Consider the following 13,852-nt stretch of genomic DNA (forward strand, 5'->3'; position numbering starts at 1 on the left):
AACAGAATATCATTCACCAGCAAATGACTCAGCCGCGGGCACTGACTGTTCAGCTGTGATGACTTAGCATCCCATGCTCCTCTCCAGCACCTTTCTTTCATATACACTACCAGTCAAAAGTTTGGAAACACCTTCTCATTCAAGGGTTTGTATTTATTGTAATGATTGTAAACACTGTAGATTAATACTGAAGACATCAAAACTATGAAAGAACATATATGGAATTATTGAATGAACTAAAAAGTGTTAAACAAAGCAGAATCTGTTTTATATTTTAGATTCTGTAAAGTAGCCCCCTTTTTCCTTCATGACAGCTTTGCACACTCTTGGTATTCTCTCAGTCTGCTTCATGAAGTGGTCTCCTGGAATGGTTTCTAATGAACATGAGCCTTGTCAAGAGTTCATTTGTAGAATGACTTGCCTTCTTAATGTGTTTGAGACCATCAGTTGTGTTGTTCAGAGGTAGGGTTAGTACACAATGGATAGCCCTATCTTACTACTGTTGTAATCCAGATTATGGCAAAACCAGATTATTTCATAGTTTGGATGTCTTCAGTATTAATCTACAATGTTGAAAACCATTCAACAACAAACCATTGAATGGGAAGGTGTGTCCAAACTTTTGACTGATAGTGTATGGTCACCTCTGATTCTGTAAAACCAACACATATGTGATTGAAGCGCTCCAGAGTCAGTTTAGAGACAGGTGGTTGATGTCACATTGGCACCCTACATTTATTAACACGATCTTTAGCTCGACATGGAAAGAAAGACGCGTCGCCAGAATGTGCACTAACGATCATACCAGCAGCCCAAACTCAACCAAACAACTTACCCATAGAGCTGCATGTTATTACCTCCTATCACCTACGACGCCCGGCACTTCAGATGATCCAGATTACCTGGATTAGATACTTCAGGTGGTGACAGCAGTAGATGGTTCATTTCCATGTGTAATATTTGTTTCTGATTACTTGAAGGAAATCTGGGAAGATCTCTTCTGTAGTGTTTGGTTTCAGCTTTCACTGATATATTAGTCTAACCCTAACCCCATCCATCTGTTACTAAGCGGGCTCGTCCACTGTTTAGAGTACACACAGAAAGTGAATGAGTTGGAGGTCTTTGCAGGAACCCTGGCAGTGAGTAGCTGCGTGTCCGTGTCCTTCCTCTCCAATGGAGTGTGACAGGACGACTTGGCTGCAGCACAAACAGAATGAAAACAAGTGATCCTCCAGCATCACTGGAAGATGACTGCAGTTTGTTTTTAGTCTGTGAGTGACTGACGGGTTTGAACTCGTCCTTCCTTGTGCTTCCCTGAAGTGGAAATCCTGTGGCTGCGTGGTGTCAATGTACAGATTAGCATATTGATAAATCATGACATGGCATGTCAATGTGACAGATCCATGCATGCCTGCACTCCTGTAAGGTGGAAGGTGTTTAAATAGAAAGCTGATGAATGAGGGACAAACTTTTGGGGCGACCACAAGAATGCTAAAAGCAGATCGGGGCAGTTGCAGATCAAAGAGCGGTGTTGTTTCCTGTTGGGGGCTGCTGGTTGTTGGGGAGGGTCTGTTATAAACCTCTCTGTGCATTCAGAGCCATCAGCAGTAGGGGACTCCTGAGGGTAGCAGGGATGATGGAGGTCCAGCAATGCTTTCATCTGACCTCCAACTTTAGCTCTAGCAGACTCTATGTCTTAAACAGTCCCTCACATCTCCACCTCACAGCTGACCCATTAGACCTGCCATTGGACCCTTTCACACACACGCACCAAACTCCTGAAGAGTTCCAGATGTCACTTGGGTAAAGGGCATGCGTGAACGCAAACAGCAGACTTTTCAACCCAGCTCATCCAGTTGTCTGTGTTGTGTTTTATACTGCTGTGTTTGTACTGTGGAAACATCCTTATACATGTTGGAGTGATGTTAACAGAGACACAGGAGCCCCTTGTCCCTGGGTTGTAAAAAAAAAAGAACATGCAGTGTCTGAAGATACTAAAAGGACAGTATCAAAGAATGAACACCTGCCTTTTTGTCTCTATGACCACTGGTTGTCATTGAAGTAGTCTGTTGAAGGAAAGCAGCAGAGGTGTTTCACCTTGTTGTAGTGTATATCAGGGCGTGGATCACAGGACTGTGAGAGGGACCCATTAAGATACTAGAGTAAACAGGAGGGACTCACAGGGGGCCTTTCTAATGGGTCCAGAGTTTTCTGTCCATGGTGGAAGCTGCAGGAGCAAATGTAGCAATAGCAATATTATCTGTGGCGGCACCATTGGGGACGGCTGTGGCTCAGTGGGTAGAGTCGGTCGTCTATCAATCGGAAGGTTGGTGGTTTGATCCCAGCTCCGGCAGTCACATGCCGAAGTGTCCTTGAGCAAGACACTGAACCCCGAATTGCTCCCTCTGTTGTTCAGAGGTGTGTGAATGTGAACAAATGAGATCAGCTAACACTGATGGTCCCTTACTGTAGCAGCCTCTACCATCAGTGAGTGAATGGGTATGAATGGGTGAATGTGATGAGTAGTGTAAAAGCGCTTTGAGTAGTCAGAAAGACTAGAAAAGCGCTATATAAGTACAAGTCCATTTACCATTTACCATTGACTTTATACAGAATGGACAACAACACTTAATTTCCACACCTTCTGACGCTGACATTTGCACTGTTGCAACTTTCTGGCCACTTTTCCATCTGTTAACAATACGGAGGCCAGTCGGCAGGGGTAGCTCTAAGTCTTTAAGCTTCATGACAAAGGGAACTCTTGGCGTCAGTTTTTACTTTATGGTCTACTCTACCAGTCAACAGTTTGGACTTACGCAGCTCTGCGTAACTCCTCATCTCGTGCTTGCAGCAGTGTGTTGGGGTGAATTGACTCAAACATGTTCCCAGTTCCATTTAAGCTGGTGAATCTTTGGGACAGTTGCTGGATGATGATATCAGGCATTGAAAACGTTCACCCGAAAGTTGCTCCCTGGGACAGTGAGGCGACTGTCTTCATCCAAGTGATGCCTAACTTTTCTAGAGCAAGAGTGGCAGACTAAGTCTTATCAAATCGCTCTCTAAACTCCATCAAAACACTGATTGAGTTTTGGAGTAGAGTAGATGTGTTTATTTCATGGGCAGATCTTCTGTTTTTTCTCACAGCATTCACCTTTTCACAGATGGCCTCCCAAATCGTGTTTCTAACGCTGAGATGTCTCTGCTGGAGTTCACCGATGTGTTTATTTCCCTCCTCCACAAAGATCTCCAACTCCATGGCTTCAAACTTCATTTATCACTTAAGACCACTCTGTTCTCTCAAACTCTCCATGGTGACAGCCGATAGCACACGCAAAATCCTCGTAAAATAGGGCGGTCCGCACCACTTTTGCACTTATCATTTGCGCACGCAGTCATAGTAGATCACCTGCAACACGCCCAGAAATAACATAAATTAGCGCTCATTATTTGGGATCTTAGTAGATCAGGCCCTAAGTTATACATCATTGGTTAGACGTGGACATCCTGTTGTTTACTTTGTATTCTGTTATTTAACACGTGTAGCCATGGATCCCCTCTAACAACAGAGACTGCGTCCCTGGAAAAGATCAGCAGCTAAATTAAAAAAGTATGATTATGTGGAGCAATTAATGAATGATTGCTGGTCCTCGTCCCTTAAAAACAGCCACAGCCTTGGCACAGATAAAAGAGTCCTCTAAGATTACCCTTCCATGTGTATGTAGTTATTCTGTCTTCAGCTTTCATGTCTGATCCACTTGGATGTGGATTATAGGAGCTCCTAGCTACAGTATGCGTGTGCCCGTGTGGTCACAGCTGTGATTGTACATCATCTCTGAACCATCTACTCATTAATCTGAAGGAGGAGCAACAACACACATCAGCTAATGACTCACGCATGTTTCTATTTTGAACAAGCTATCATCAGAGGGTTCATCATCAGCCTGGCAGATGCTAATCAGTGACAGGTTTTAATTTCTCTGTATGATTATGAAGGGACAGGGGTCTGAGCTGCTCCCCCTCACACTGAAGGAGATCCGTCCTGCAGTCTGTTTGCATGTTTGTGTTCAAGTAGCGTCTTCTGGAAGTTGATAATCATCTCTTTAAACTAAAACTCTATCCATTTCTCTGCTTTCAAGAAGTGCCTGCATGCATTTTAACCACTTTCTGAAGAAAATAATGTTGATTGTTTTCCTTTTCCTCCCTCTCTGCCATCTTTGACTCATTGTAGGGAGGACCAGGTTTCCCTGGCACTTCTGGTTTAAAGGTAAAGTCACTTTCTGAACAGTGTGTCTTGAGTTATGTTACTTTTCCAGTCAAATCAGTTGGTCTTAAAAATCTTTCTTTCACTGCAAAGGGCCAGGCTGGCGTCCCTGGTACCCCTGGTATCCCTGGAAAGAGGGGCTACAGGGTAGGCCTGAATGGACTGAGTGGATGTGATTCTGTTCATGCATCTTCCTGTAGTCCCTACTGTTCAGTCTGAATCTCATCACATCAGTGTTTGATGTTTGTGATTGGCACTAAGTCTTGATGTGCTTCATTTGACCTTTCTGTTGTGGTAGCTTCTCTTTACATGTCGTTTGTCTGAGTGCTGAGGTCTTTAAAATGGATGAGTCAGACTTCAGGTTTGAGCTGACCAAACCTCCCCTGTACTGTCTGTTCTAACTACACTCATGCATGCATCCTTTGTTTTGTCCTGAAACAAAGAACGCTTGGATTGTTTAAAACCAGTTCAAGATGTGCTCAGATTTAGTGTGATCGTACAGAAGCGCTCTTTGAAATCATCTGTAGTTGCAGAGTGAGTTTCTTTTACGTGGACATTTCAACTCCATAGCATCGGCTGCATTTCCACTCCAAGAACCTGTGTCTCTTTTTCTAGAGGCTGCTTTTCAACAAGCCAAAAGATTCCTCCTAACCATTTGTTATCTGCGTTTCCACTGAGGTCTAAAGATTAATGAGGATTAAGTACATGAAAAAGCCACTTTTACACTCCCTCAATCAGAAATGGCCAAAGCCTCCATTCTTTTAAAACAGCATGGCCCCTGGAGGAGGAGAGTCCTGCAGTCAAAGATAGTGATTCCAGGTTCCACAGGCCTTGGAGTACTGGTGAAACACTTTGGACCAGGAACCAGTTAGTGGAAGGCAGAACCAGAAAACGTTGGACAGCGTACACTCAGATACAGACAGAGGAGGGAGATGGAGCGATATAGTTTCAACCCACACATCAGTACTGAGTTCATCCCTCCAGCACCTCTGATCTCGACAGTGTGAGCTGAAATACCTGTGGTCTGCTGTCTTGAGTTCATCATGTGTGACAGCAAAAGGAAACATGATGTCAGTGAATCTTAAAGGATGTACCAAAGCCGATCACAGAGCCATCCATGGATGATATTCACCTCTGACAGCTCTGAGCAGAGTCATGATTATCACAACAAGCCATAAACCATACACACTCATGAGGAGGTTTGGTTAATGTTTGCATAACAAGCGACGGTGTGCTTTTCATGCAGTTTGTGGTCATTGATTACATTTAAGTGATGAATGAAATTGATTATTGCAAGTTCTTCAAAGTCTGTTAATTTACCATTAGTTGGATTAGTCATGCATTCAGAGGCATCAAACACCTGAGGCAGCAGAATAAAATGTCACAGACAGTCTTGACTAAACAGGAACTGCAAGACATGTGTGGCCAGAGCATGATCAGTGGAAATCATTCATCTTTACTCCTTAGTCTAACCCTGTTGTGAATTGTCCTGTCTGGTTCTGCTAAGGTTGAATTCTCTCTGTGTGCAGGGTGAAAAGGGAGACCCGAGCCTCACAGCACAGGGGGTGAAAGGAGAACCAGGCTCCCCAGGACTGCCAGGCCTCACGGGACAAAAGGTACATAGTAGGATAAGTGGACCTGCACACAAGAGGTGCATTTCGACCAAGAGTTCTAGGGACTTTTAGCCCCCAGAACTACTTTACCTGGAACTAAAAGGTCCCTGCGCCCCCATTATTGTTTGTGCTTCGACCGGGGGCTGAAGTCCCGGGTAGATTGTGCAAATCAGGCCAGTGACATAAGGCGGGGGAAAAAAAGGAACAGAAGACCAGTAGAGGGCAGTAAAACAAAGAGGAATGCCATTCATCACAGATGACACCATAGAAGCAGACGGACAGGCAGGTATCACTATGAGCAACACAACAGTTAGCCTGTTAGCATGAAGAGACTCAGCTGGTGCTGTTTTAGATGGTGCTATATTTCATCACAGATGGATTCACTGAATCAACACGTGAGAGGAGATAAGCGCGAGTAGCAAAGACGTTTCAACACGCCTTTAAAATCCTTTTGAACTCAAAAAGCCGTGGCAGAGATCGACCGGTGTTTTGGTTTAAACAGCGACCATGTTAACTGGAGACTTTCAGCCGGATGCATCCCTCATAAACGTCTTTAGACGATCATTAAATATCTGATGAGGATATTTTGAAATCTTAATAAAAACTAAACTAGTTTGCATTCCCAGGAACTCCCTCTGTGTTTCAACAGCTGTGTAAACTCCACAAACACTGACAAGTGTGATGTTATTGTGGACGGCGGGCGGAATAAAAACACTGCGGTTAATCTACCAATCAGACACGTTCAGCATTGCAGACCCTGCCCCCCCGAAAGTCCCGGGACCTTTGAAAAGTACTACCCCCCTAGTAGGGTCTTTTTAAGGGGGAGATTATCTACCCCTGAACTAAAATTAGACCCTGGGTCCACCGGTCGAAACGCACGTAGTTCCAGGGTAAAGTTCTCCTGGTCGAAAAACACCTTAAGTCTTTAAGACACTTAGACTAGAGAGAGACCAGACCGGCCTCTGAAGGACGGGATGGCGAGTACAAGCAGCAAACTACATTGTGGAAAAAAGAAACCAGTGCAGAAGTGTATAAACTGCAGTTCTTCAAGCGTCCACTTGACCCTGTCTCAAACACCAGGAGGTCCAATTGGAGCCCAGATCAAAACGCCCATTTGTACAGCAGAAATAAACATATTTATAGCCGGGTCCAAAAAATGTGTGTGATGTTATTGTGGACGGCGGGCGGAATAAAAATACTGCGGTTAATCTATCAATCGGACACGTTCAGCATTGCCCCCTGAAAGCCCCAGGACCTTTGAAAAGTACTACCCCCCTAGCAGAGGCTTTTTAGGGGGGAGATTATCTACCCCTGAACTAAATTTAGACCCTGGGTCCACCGGTCATAACGCACATAGTTCCGGGGTAAAGTCCCGAGTTCCGAGGTAAAGATCCTCCTGTCAAAAAATGCCTAAGTGGACACCTCTGTCAAGATAAAGTAACACTTAAACCAAAGCTAATGTTCAAAGAAACCAATCTGTCATGGTTCTCTTACAGGGGGACAAAGGGAACCTGGGAGAGAAGGTGAGACCGGCAGCATTTTGAAAGGACAGCAAATGGACTTTAAAACAACTTATCATGATCTAACACAAGCATGCTGCAGGTGAAACTAAGTGTTATACCTGTGTTTACCTCTAGGGGGAGGCAGGCTCTGAAGGCGCAGCAGGACCTAGAGTAAGTCAGAATTTACCGGCTCACCTTAACAGGTCACATCCAGAGACTTACAATATCTGCTTTATGACCATCATACCCAGGATGAGGATTACTGATGTCCTCTGTCGTTACAGGGTCCTCCAGGCCCGACCGGTGAACCAGGGAAGGCTGAAATCCAGAACAATGAAAATGTATGTTTGCACTTTTCTTGATTATAAAAAAGTGACCACTAAAGTAAATTGTGTTGCTTACGTTTCATTCTCCTCCCCAGGATATCCGCAACATACCTATGATGGTAAGTACTTTCCAGGGTTATCATGACATCAGCAAACACAGAAAACATCACATATCTATTGAATGATGGGACTCCCTCTTCCTCTTAGGGCCCCCCTGGATTACCTGGACCTCCAGGGCCCTCTGGTATCGCTGGGACTAAGGTAGGAGACAACTGACATCATGTTATCACACCATGTGTGTGGCATGCTGGACTTTAAAAAGAGAATAACAGTTTACACATTTAGAAGATGGAGGAGAAGCTGGTGTCGGGCTCCCGGGCAGCTACCTGCTTTACATAGTTGGTAATCCAGCTTTTCTGTGTCCTCAGGGTGAAGTTGGACTACCAGGTGCCCCAGGACTGGATGGAGAGAAGGTGAAAATAAGTTATCAATACTTTGTTTTCCTAACCAAGCAGTTTAATTGTTGCATGTTTTGTGATATCTGTCTATTATACCATGAAAGTGTAACATAGCTTCCCTCAGGTGTGCTGAAGCTACTCTGATTCTTGTATTTCAGGGACCCAGAGGAAAGCCCGGAGAGCAAGGTCCCTCAGGCCCAGCTGGTCCTGAAGGTCCAAGAGGAGAAGGCGGTGTCATGGGCTTCCCTGGACCCAAGGGAGACAAGGGAGACATGGGTCAATCTGGATCACCTGTGAGTTTGAAGTACAAGCAGTGCCACATGTGTGTGGGGTTTCCTGACCACAGCCTGAGGTTCATGTCTGTAATTATCCGAAGGGAAGACCTGGGTCAGTCCAGCTGCCCTCTCATTATCTAATTAGAGACTCTGTAGATTGGAAGACACCAAGACTGATGTTGGGTTCAACTGTGAATTCACTGTGGCATAGAGCACTAATGTGTCCTTGTTTCATGGGTTATGCTATCCATTATCAAGTGTTACTGAAACAACCTTCAGTGAAAAGTGTTAGCTCTGTGTTTGTGTTCAGTGAACTATTCACATGAAAGGGGACATTATTTCACTTGCACTCATGTCTAAGATTTCTTGTTGGTTTGTGAGAATGGATGGGCAGCATTGCGTCCCTGACTACATCCAAGGAAACAGATACTGAGTAGTTGTAAAAGGATTGTGTCAAGGATGGGTGCTGATTGGTTAAAGTGAAGACCATGAGACTAAGGCTTGATAAAAACAGAACTTTCCCTATATCCGTTTTGACTCTATTGAAATGAAAATCAGTTCAGTCCCTAAATTGAAACCGTATGCCGTTATTGTGACGTCTATCTCCCCTTCCTTGTTCTGTAGGGTTTAGATGGCCCTACTGGTGAAAAGGGGGCTAACGGGGCCCATGGCCCCATTGGATTACCTGGTGCAATGGTACGCAATGGTGCCCCTCAGGCTGCATCTTTCTGACCTGGCAAAGAGGGACAATGTGTTCAAATCAAGTGTTGTGTGAATCAAATGTGTTGTGTTGCTTCATTTCACATTCACTCATAGTTGTTTGATGAAGACATATAAACTTTGTGTTATCTTTTTTACAGGGCTCTAAAGGTGAACCTGGAGAGGGAGCAAGGTCAGAAATGGTAAGGGTTCATCATTGACCCCGGGTCTGATTACTATAGTTTCATGGATCACAGCAGAGCATGTTTTATTGGACTAAACTGAAAACTCTTACATCTCTTTGTGTGTGTGTTTAGATCTATGGGCCTCCAGGACCTCCAGGACCAGTTGGCCCAGCAGTGAGTCAAATATGCTAATGAACAACACAACTGTCAGACTACATCCTGTTTAAGAGCCTGAAAAGCCCCACAAGTGTTAACAGATCATTTCACTACCCGGCTCAGGCCTGGTGTGATGAGTAATACAAGCCAACATTACACTTTAAGAGCCAAGGTGTAAGTCTCAAACCTCTTCAGTCCTAAGTGAAGAGTGGGAGCTGTCAGCGAACTACATAGCTCTGACATGACAAGAGTATAAATGACAAGATGGACATCTACAGAGGCTGGTCTTGTGTTTAGGAGAAGTCCTCAAGTCTGGCACAGTCTGCTAAAGATTCAGATAAAATGCAGGTTGAAATACGTTATGTACGTTATTCACCATGAGGAGATAAATCATTTTGGTTACATGTATCCTTCACCATGAATACTTAAAGTCAGAAAGATGTTGAGCTTCTCTTTTACTTACTGCAAAGTGTTTCTGTTAATAACACAAGTGCTGACTTTGAAAAGATAAACAGTGTTCAGTATTATGTTCTTATCACTGTTGGTTGTTTTTCAACCTTCTGATTTAGTCCAGTTGATTGTGTCTCCTCCCCCATTTCAAATTCAGCCAATCAGAAACCCTGCTTCATTTAACAGGTATTGCAGAGCATCGTCTGCATAAAGACGAAAAACATATATCACATAACAACACAGAAGCTCTGAATAAATAGGAGATAAAACTGTGATCCTTATAGAAATAAAATGTCATTAAGTCTGAAAAAGTAAACAGTATTGATTATTAACTAACGCCACACTAATAGGAGTCATCAAACATGGCACACTAGATTTTTTTAATGCATGTCTTGCTTCTGCACAGAATATAGTGACAGAGTTATAAAGCAATAGTGTCCATACGTGAAAGACTGTCAGTAATCTCCTTCTGTTTCTGTGTCATCTAGGGATCTCAAGGAGCGTCAGGGCCGAAGGTGAGATTATTTTGTTATTTTCTTCTTTTTTGTGTTAACCCTGTAAAGCCTGAACCATCAAATAAATATCTAATCCTTTGAAAATGGAGTGTTTATTGGACCTCCTGACAAATAAAAAAAAATTATTAAATAGCAATTTTCATATATGAGTTTTAATTTGTATCATATTTGATACATCAGGCATTTTGGTGCAAATGTTTTTGCTCAAATTTTCTTCTTTTTATGACAAACTAAAACATATAAAAACAATATTTTCAGCCTATTAAACTTTGAGTTTCCTTCAAATTTTCCCAAAGTAATTTCAAACCGAGAAATATTTTTTTTCCATATTGCACGGCAACATTATACATATTTTGTAGCAAAAAAAACTAATTTATTGGATATTTCCTCTCTGAATTGTTCAGTTTTTAGAAGAAATCAATGAGCAAAATATAATTATTTACTAGGGAGCCATGGCAACATTCAACCAGTCATTAATCATCATGATACAGCAGGTTATATATATAAAAATACAATATACTTTATAAATATCTCATTTTATTGTCTAAATATACCTCATTATGTCATTTAAACATGTTCTTAAATAATAAAAAGACTGTATGCTGCTTTATGGAATAATGTATGAAATTTAATAAAATTATGATTGACTGGCCTGCAAATAAATTACCTTATATACCTGCTGTATCAATTCTGATACACACATTTTAAACAAGGTTTGACTATAAATGAAGTAATGAAATATTAATTAGTTTTATAAAATACATCAATCCAGTTACTATTCCTCTTGAAGTTTCAGGAACAACCAGAAAGTTTTTTTTCATCCAAACTTTTTCAAACCTGGTAAAAATCTCTCTGAAAAACCTGGAGTGGGTCTCTGATCCACAGCTGACATGTTGGATGTCTCAAGTGACGTCCTTCTGGTGCATGAGTTACTCACACCTGGTGGATTATGGACACCTGGTGGGGCGGCTGTGGCTCAGTGGGTAGAGTCGGTCGTCTATCAATCGGAAAGTTGGCGGTTCGATCCCAGCTCCGGCAGTCACATGCCGAAGTGTCCTTGAGCAAGACACTGAACCCCAAATTGCTCCCTCTGTTGTTCAGAGGTGTGTGAATGTGTACGAATGAGATTAGCTAATACTGATGGTCCCTTACATTAGCAGCCTCTACCATCAGTGAGTGAATGGGTATAAATGGGTGAATGCGATGAGTAGTGTGTAAAAGCGCTTTGAGTAGTCAGACAGACTAGAAAAGCGCTATATAAGTACAAGTCCAAGTCCCATTATCTGTGCACTGCATGTATCTGATCGTATACATCAGGTGTTTTTTCAGAAAAAAAATATCACACTGATGATATAGAGGTCTCAAAAACTGATCAAATCAAATATGATAATGCTTGGCGGTATATTATTCTGCCTCCATGTTTGTGTTGTCCAACCAAAGTCATTCTATTCATGAGATGAGCTGTTTTTGTGTTTGAACCCGTGTCTTAGGGAGAACCAGGCCTAGGCATCAGAGGAGAAAAAGGAGCGACAGGTCAGAAGGGAGAGAAGGGCGATAGAGGCCATCTTGGACTCCCTGTAAGTAAACCTCTCTGTTCAACAGTATCTCATCATCACAATTCACATCACAATAGCATTATAACACAGGTGCCTTGTCACTTATATTTCTTTAATCCTAGTTTAAGCACTTGTTACTGACTTGTGTTTCATGTCTTAGATGTTGCTTTTATGTCATCATAACCTTGTTAAGATGTTGAGTGGAAGAGCAGATTATATTTTGAAGAAAGTCATTCACTATCACAACATTAGAAATTAACATTTCACTTATACTGAATGTTTATCAAATATATTCAGTCTGTTTTATTTTCATTGGATATGTGGATAATCTTTAGAGCTATAACATTCAGTCCCGGGTAGATTGTGCAAATCAGGCCAGTGACGTATGGAGAAAAAAACAAAGTAAATGCACTACACCACCAGACCAGTAGAGGGCAGTAAAACAAAGAGGAATGCCATTCATCACAGATGACACCATAGAAGCAGACGGACAGGCAGGTATCATTATGAGCAACACAACAGTTAGCCTGTTAGCATGAAGAGACTCAGCTGGCTCTGTTTTAGATGGTGCTATATTTCATCACAGATGGATTCACTGAATCAACACGTGAGAGGAGATAAGCACGAGTAACAAAGACGTTTCAACACGGCTTTAAAATCCTTTTGAACTCAAAAAGCCGTGATCGCAGAGATCGACAGGTGTTTTGGTTTAAACAGCGACCCTGTTAACTGGAGACTCTCAGCCGGATGCATCCCTCATAAACGTCTTTAGACCATCATTAAATATCTGATGAGGATATTTTGAAATCGTAATAAAAACTAAACTAGTTTGCATTCCCAGGAACTCCCTCTGTGTTTCAACAGCTGTGTAAACTCCACAAACACTGACACGTTCAGCTGAAGGTCTCCAGTTTACAGGGTCACTTTTAAAACTGTAACACCGGGAGAGACGCATTCACGGTGGACTGAGAGAAGACTACTGTTACAAGCTGCTAAATCAAGAGAATCACAGCTTCTTCTTTTGAAAAGTACACACACATACAAAAAAGATAGAACAAATCAAAACTAATGAAAGAAAGAGAAATCAAGTGAATCACAGATGTGTGTGATGTTATTGTGGACAGTGGGCGGAATTAAAACACTGCGGTTAATCTACCAATCAGACACGTTCAGCAATGCAGGCCCTGCCCCCTGAAAGGACCTTTGAAAAGTACTACCCCTGAACTATCGAAACGCACGTAGTTCTGGGGTAAAGTTCCTAGATCAGGGGTAAAGTTCCTAGATCTGGAGTAAAGTTCCTAGATCTGGGGTAAAGTTCCTAGATCTGGGGTCAAGTTCCTCCAGTCAAAAAACGCCTAAGGACAAACATTTCAGAAAAGGTGTGATAGTCCTGACTCAGAGGAATAGAGAGAAGGTTTCAAATTAAAACACAATCCCTTTAGCATGTATTTTGCAGCAGGGTTACAGGACAATGGTGTGATATTCAGGACAGTTGAATATCCTCAGCTGTCATTTACTTCCCTCTTGCAGATGGTCCAGTGTGCATAGCATGCTTATGTCTACATACATAATGTTGCGTAATGGCAATGACTATGAGAGCAGTCCGATTATAACTATGACCATCCAGATGACCCTAAAGGTGATGTCATCAGCAGCTCTGACCAGTGAAAGACGTCACTCACATTTACTGTCACTTACTTTAACTCTCCCTCCGCCACTTCATCACCCTTCATGTGTCATCATCTGAATATGTTTTATATGTCACCTGAGTCACAGCTTCACTCACTCCCCCCACCCCCTCCACCCCTCCCCCACCTTCCTCCCACCATCTCCCCCATCATCTCTGCTCTCTAACT

The 13,852-nt window shown here is 42.6% G+C and overlaps 1 protein-coding gene across 1 annotated transcript in view; it reads left to right on the forward strand.

Annotated features, from left to right (window-relative positions):
• col13a1 (collagen, type XIII, alpha 1) overlaps positions 1 to 13,852 on the forward strand; it is a 117,603-nt gene that overhangs the window by 82,852 nt on the left and 20,899 nt on the right. Inside the window, exons 14-27 of the mRNA XM_034682359.1 lie at positions 4,229 to 4,264; positions 5,791 to 5,877; positions 7,371 to 7,397; positions 7,512 to 7,547; positions 7,661 to 7,717; positions 7,798 to 7,821; positions 7,910 to 7,963; positions 8,131 to 8,175; positions 8,319 to 8,453; positions 9,060 to 9,131; positions 9,296 to 9,337; positions 9,452 to 9,493; positions 10,414 to 10,440; positions 11,931 to 12,017. Of these exons, the coding sequence (XP_034538250.1) occupies positions 4,229 to 4,264; positions 5,791 to 5,877; positions 7,371 to 7,397; positions 7,512 to 7,547; positions 7,661 to 7,717; positions 7,798 to 7,821; positions 7,910 to 7,963; positions 8,131 to 8,175; positions 8,319 to 8,453; positions 9,060 to 9,131; positions 9,296 to 9,337; positions 9,452 to 9,493; positions 10,414 to 10,440; positions 11,931 to 12,017 (771 nt within the window). The remainder of the gene's footprint in view (positions 1 to 4,228; positions 4,265 to 5,790; positions 5,878 to 7,370; positions 7,398 to 7,511; positions 7,548 to 7,660; positions 7,718 to 7,797; positions 7,822 to 7,909; positions 7,964 to 8,130; positions 8,176 to 8,318; positions 8,454 to 9,059; positions 9,132 to 9,295; positions 9,338 to 9,451; positions 9,494 to 10,413; positions 10,441 to 11,930; positions 12,018 to 13,852) is intronic.

This window comes from Notolabrus celidotus, chromosome 4, assembly GCF_009762535.1.
Source record: "Notolabrus celidotus isolate fNotCel1 chromosome 4, fNotCel1.pri, whole genome shotgun sequence".
NCBI lineage: Eukaryota > Metazoa > Chordata > Actinopteri > Labriformes > Labridae > Notolabrus > Notolabrus celidotus.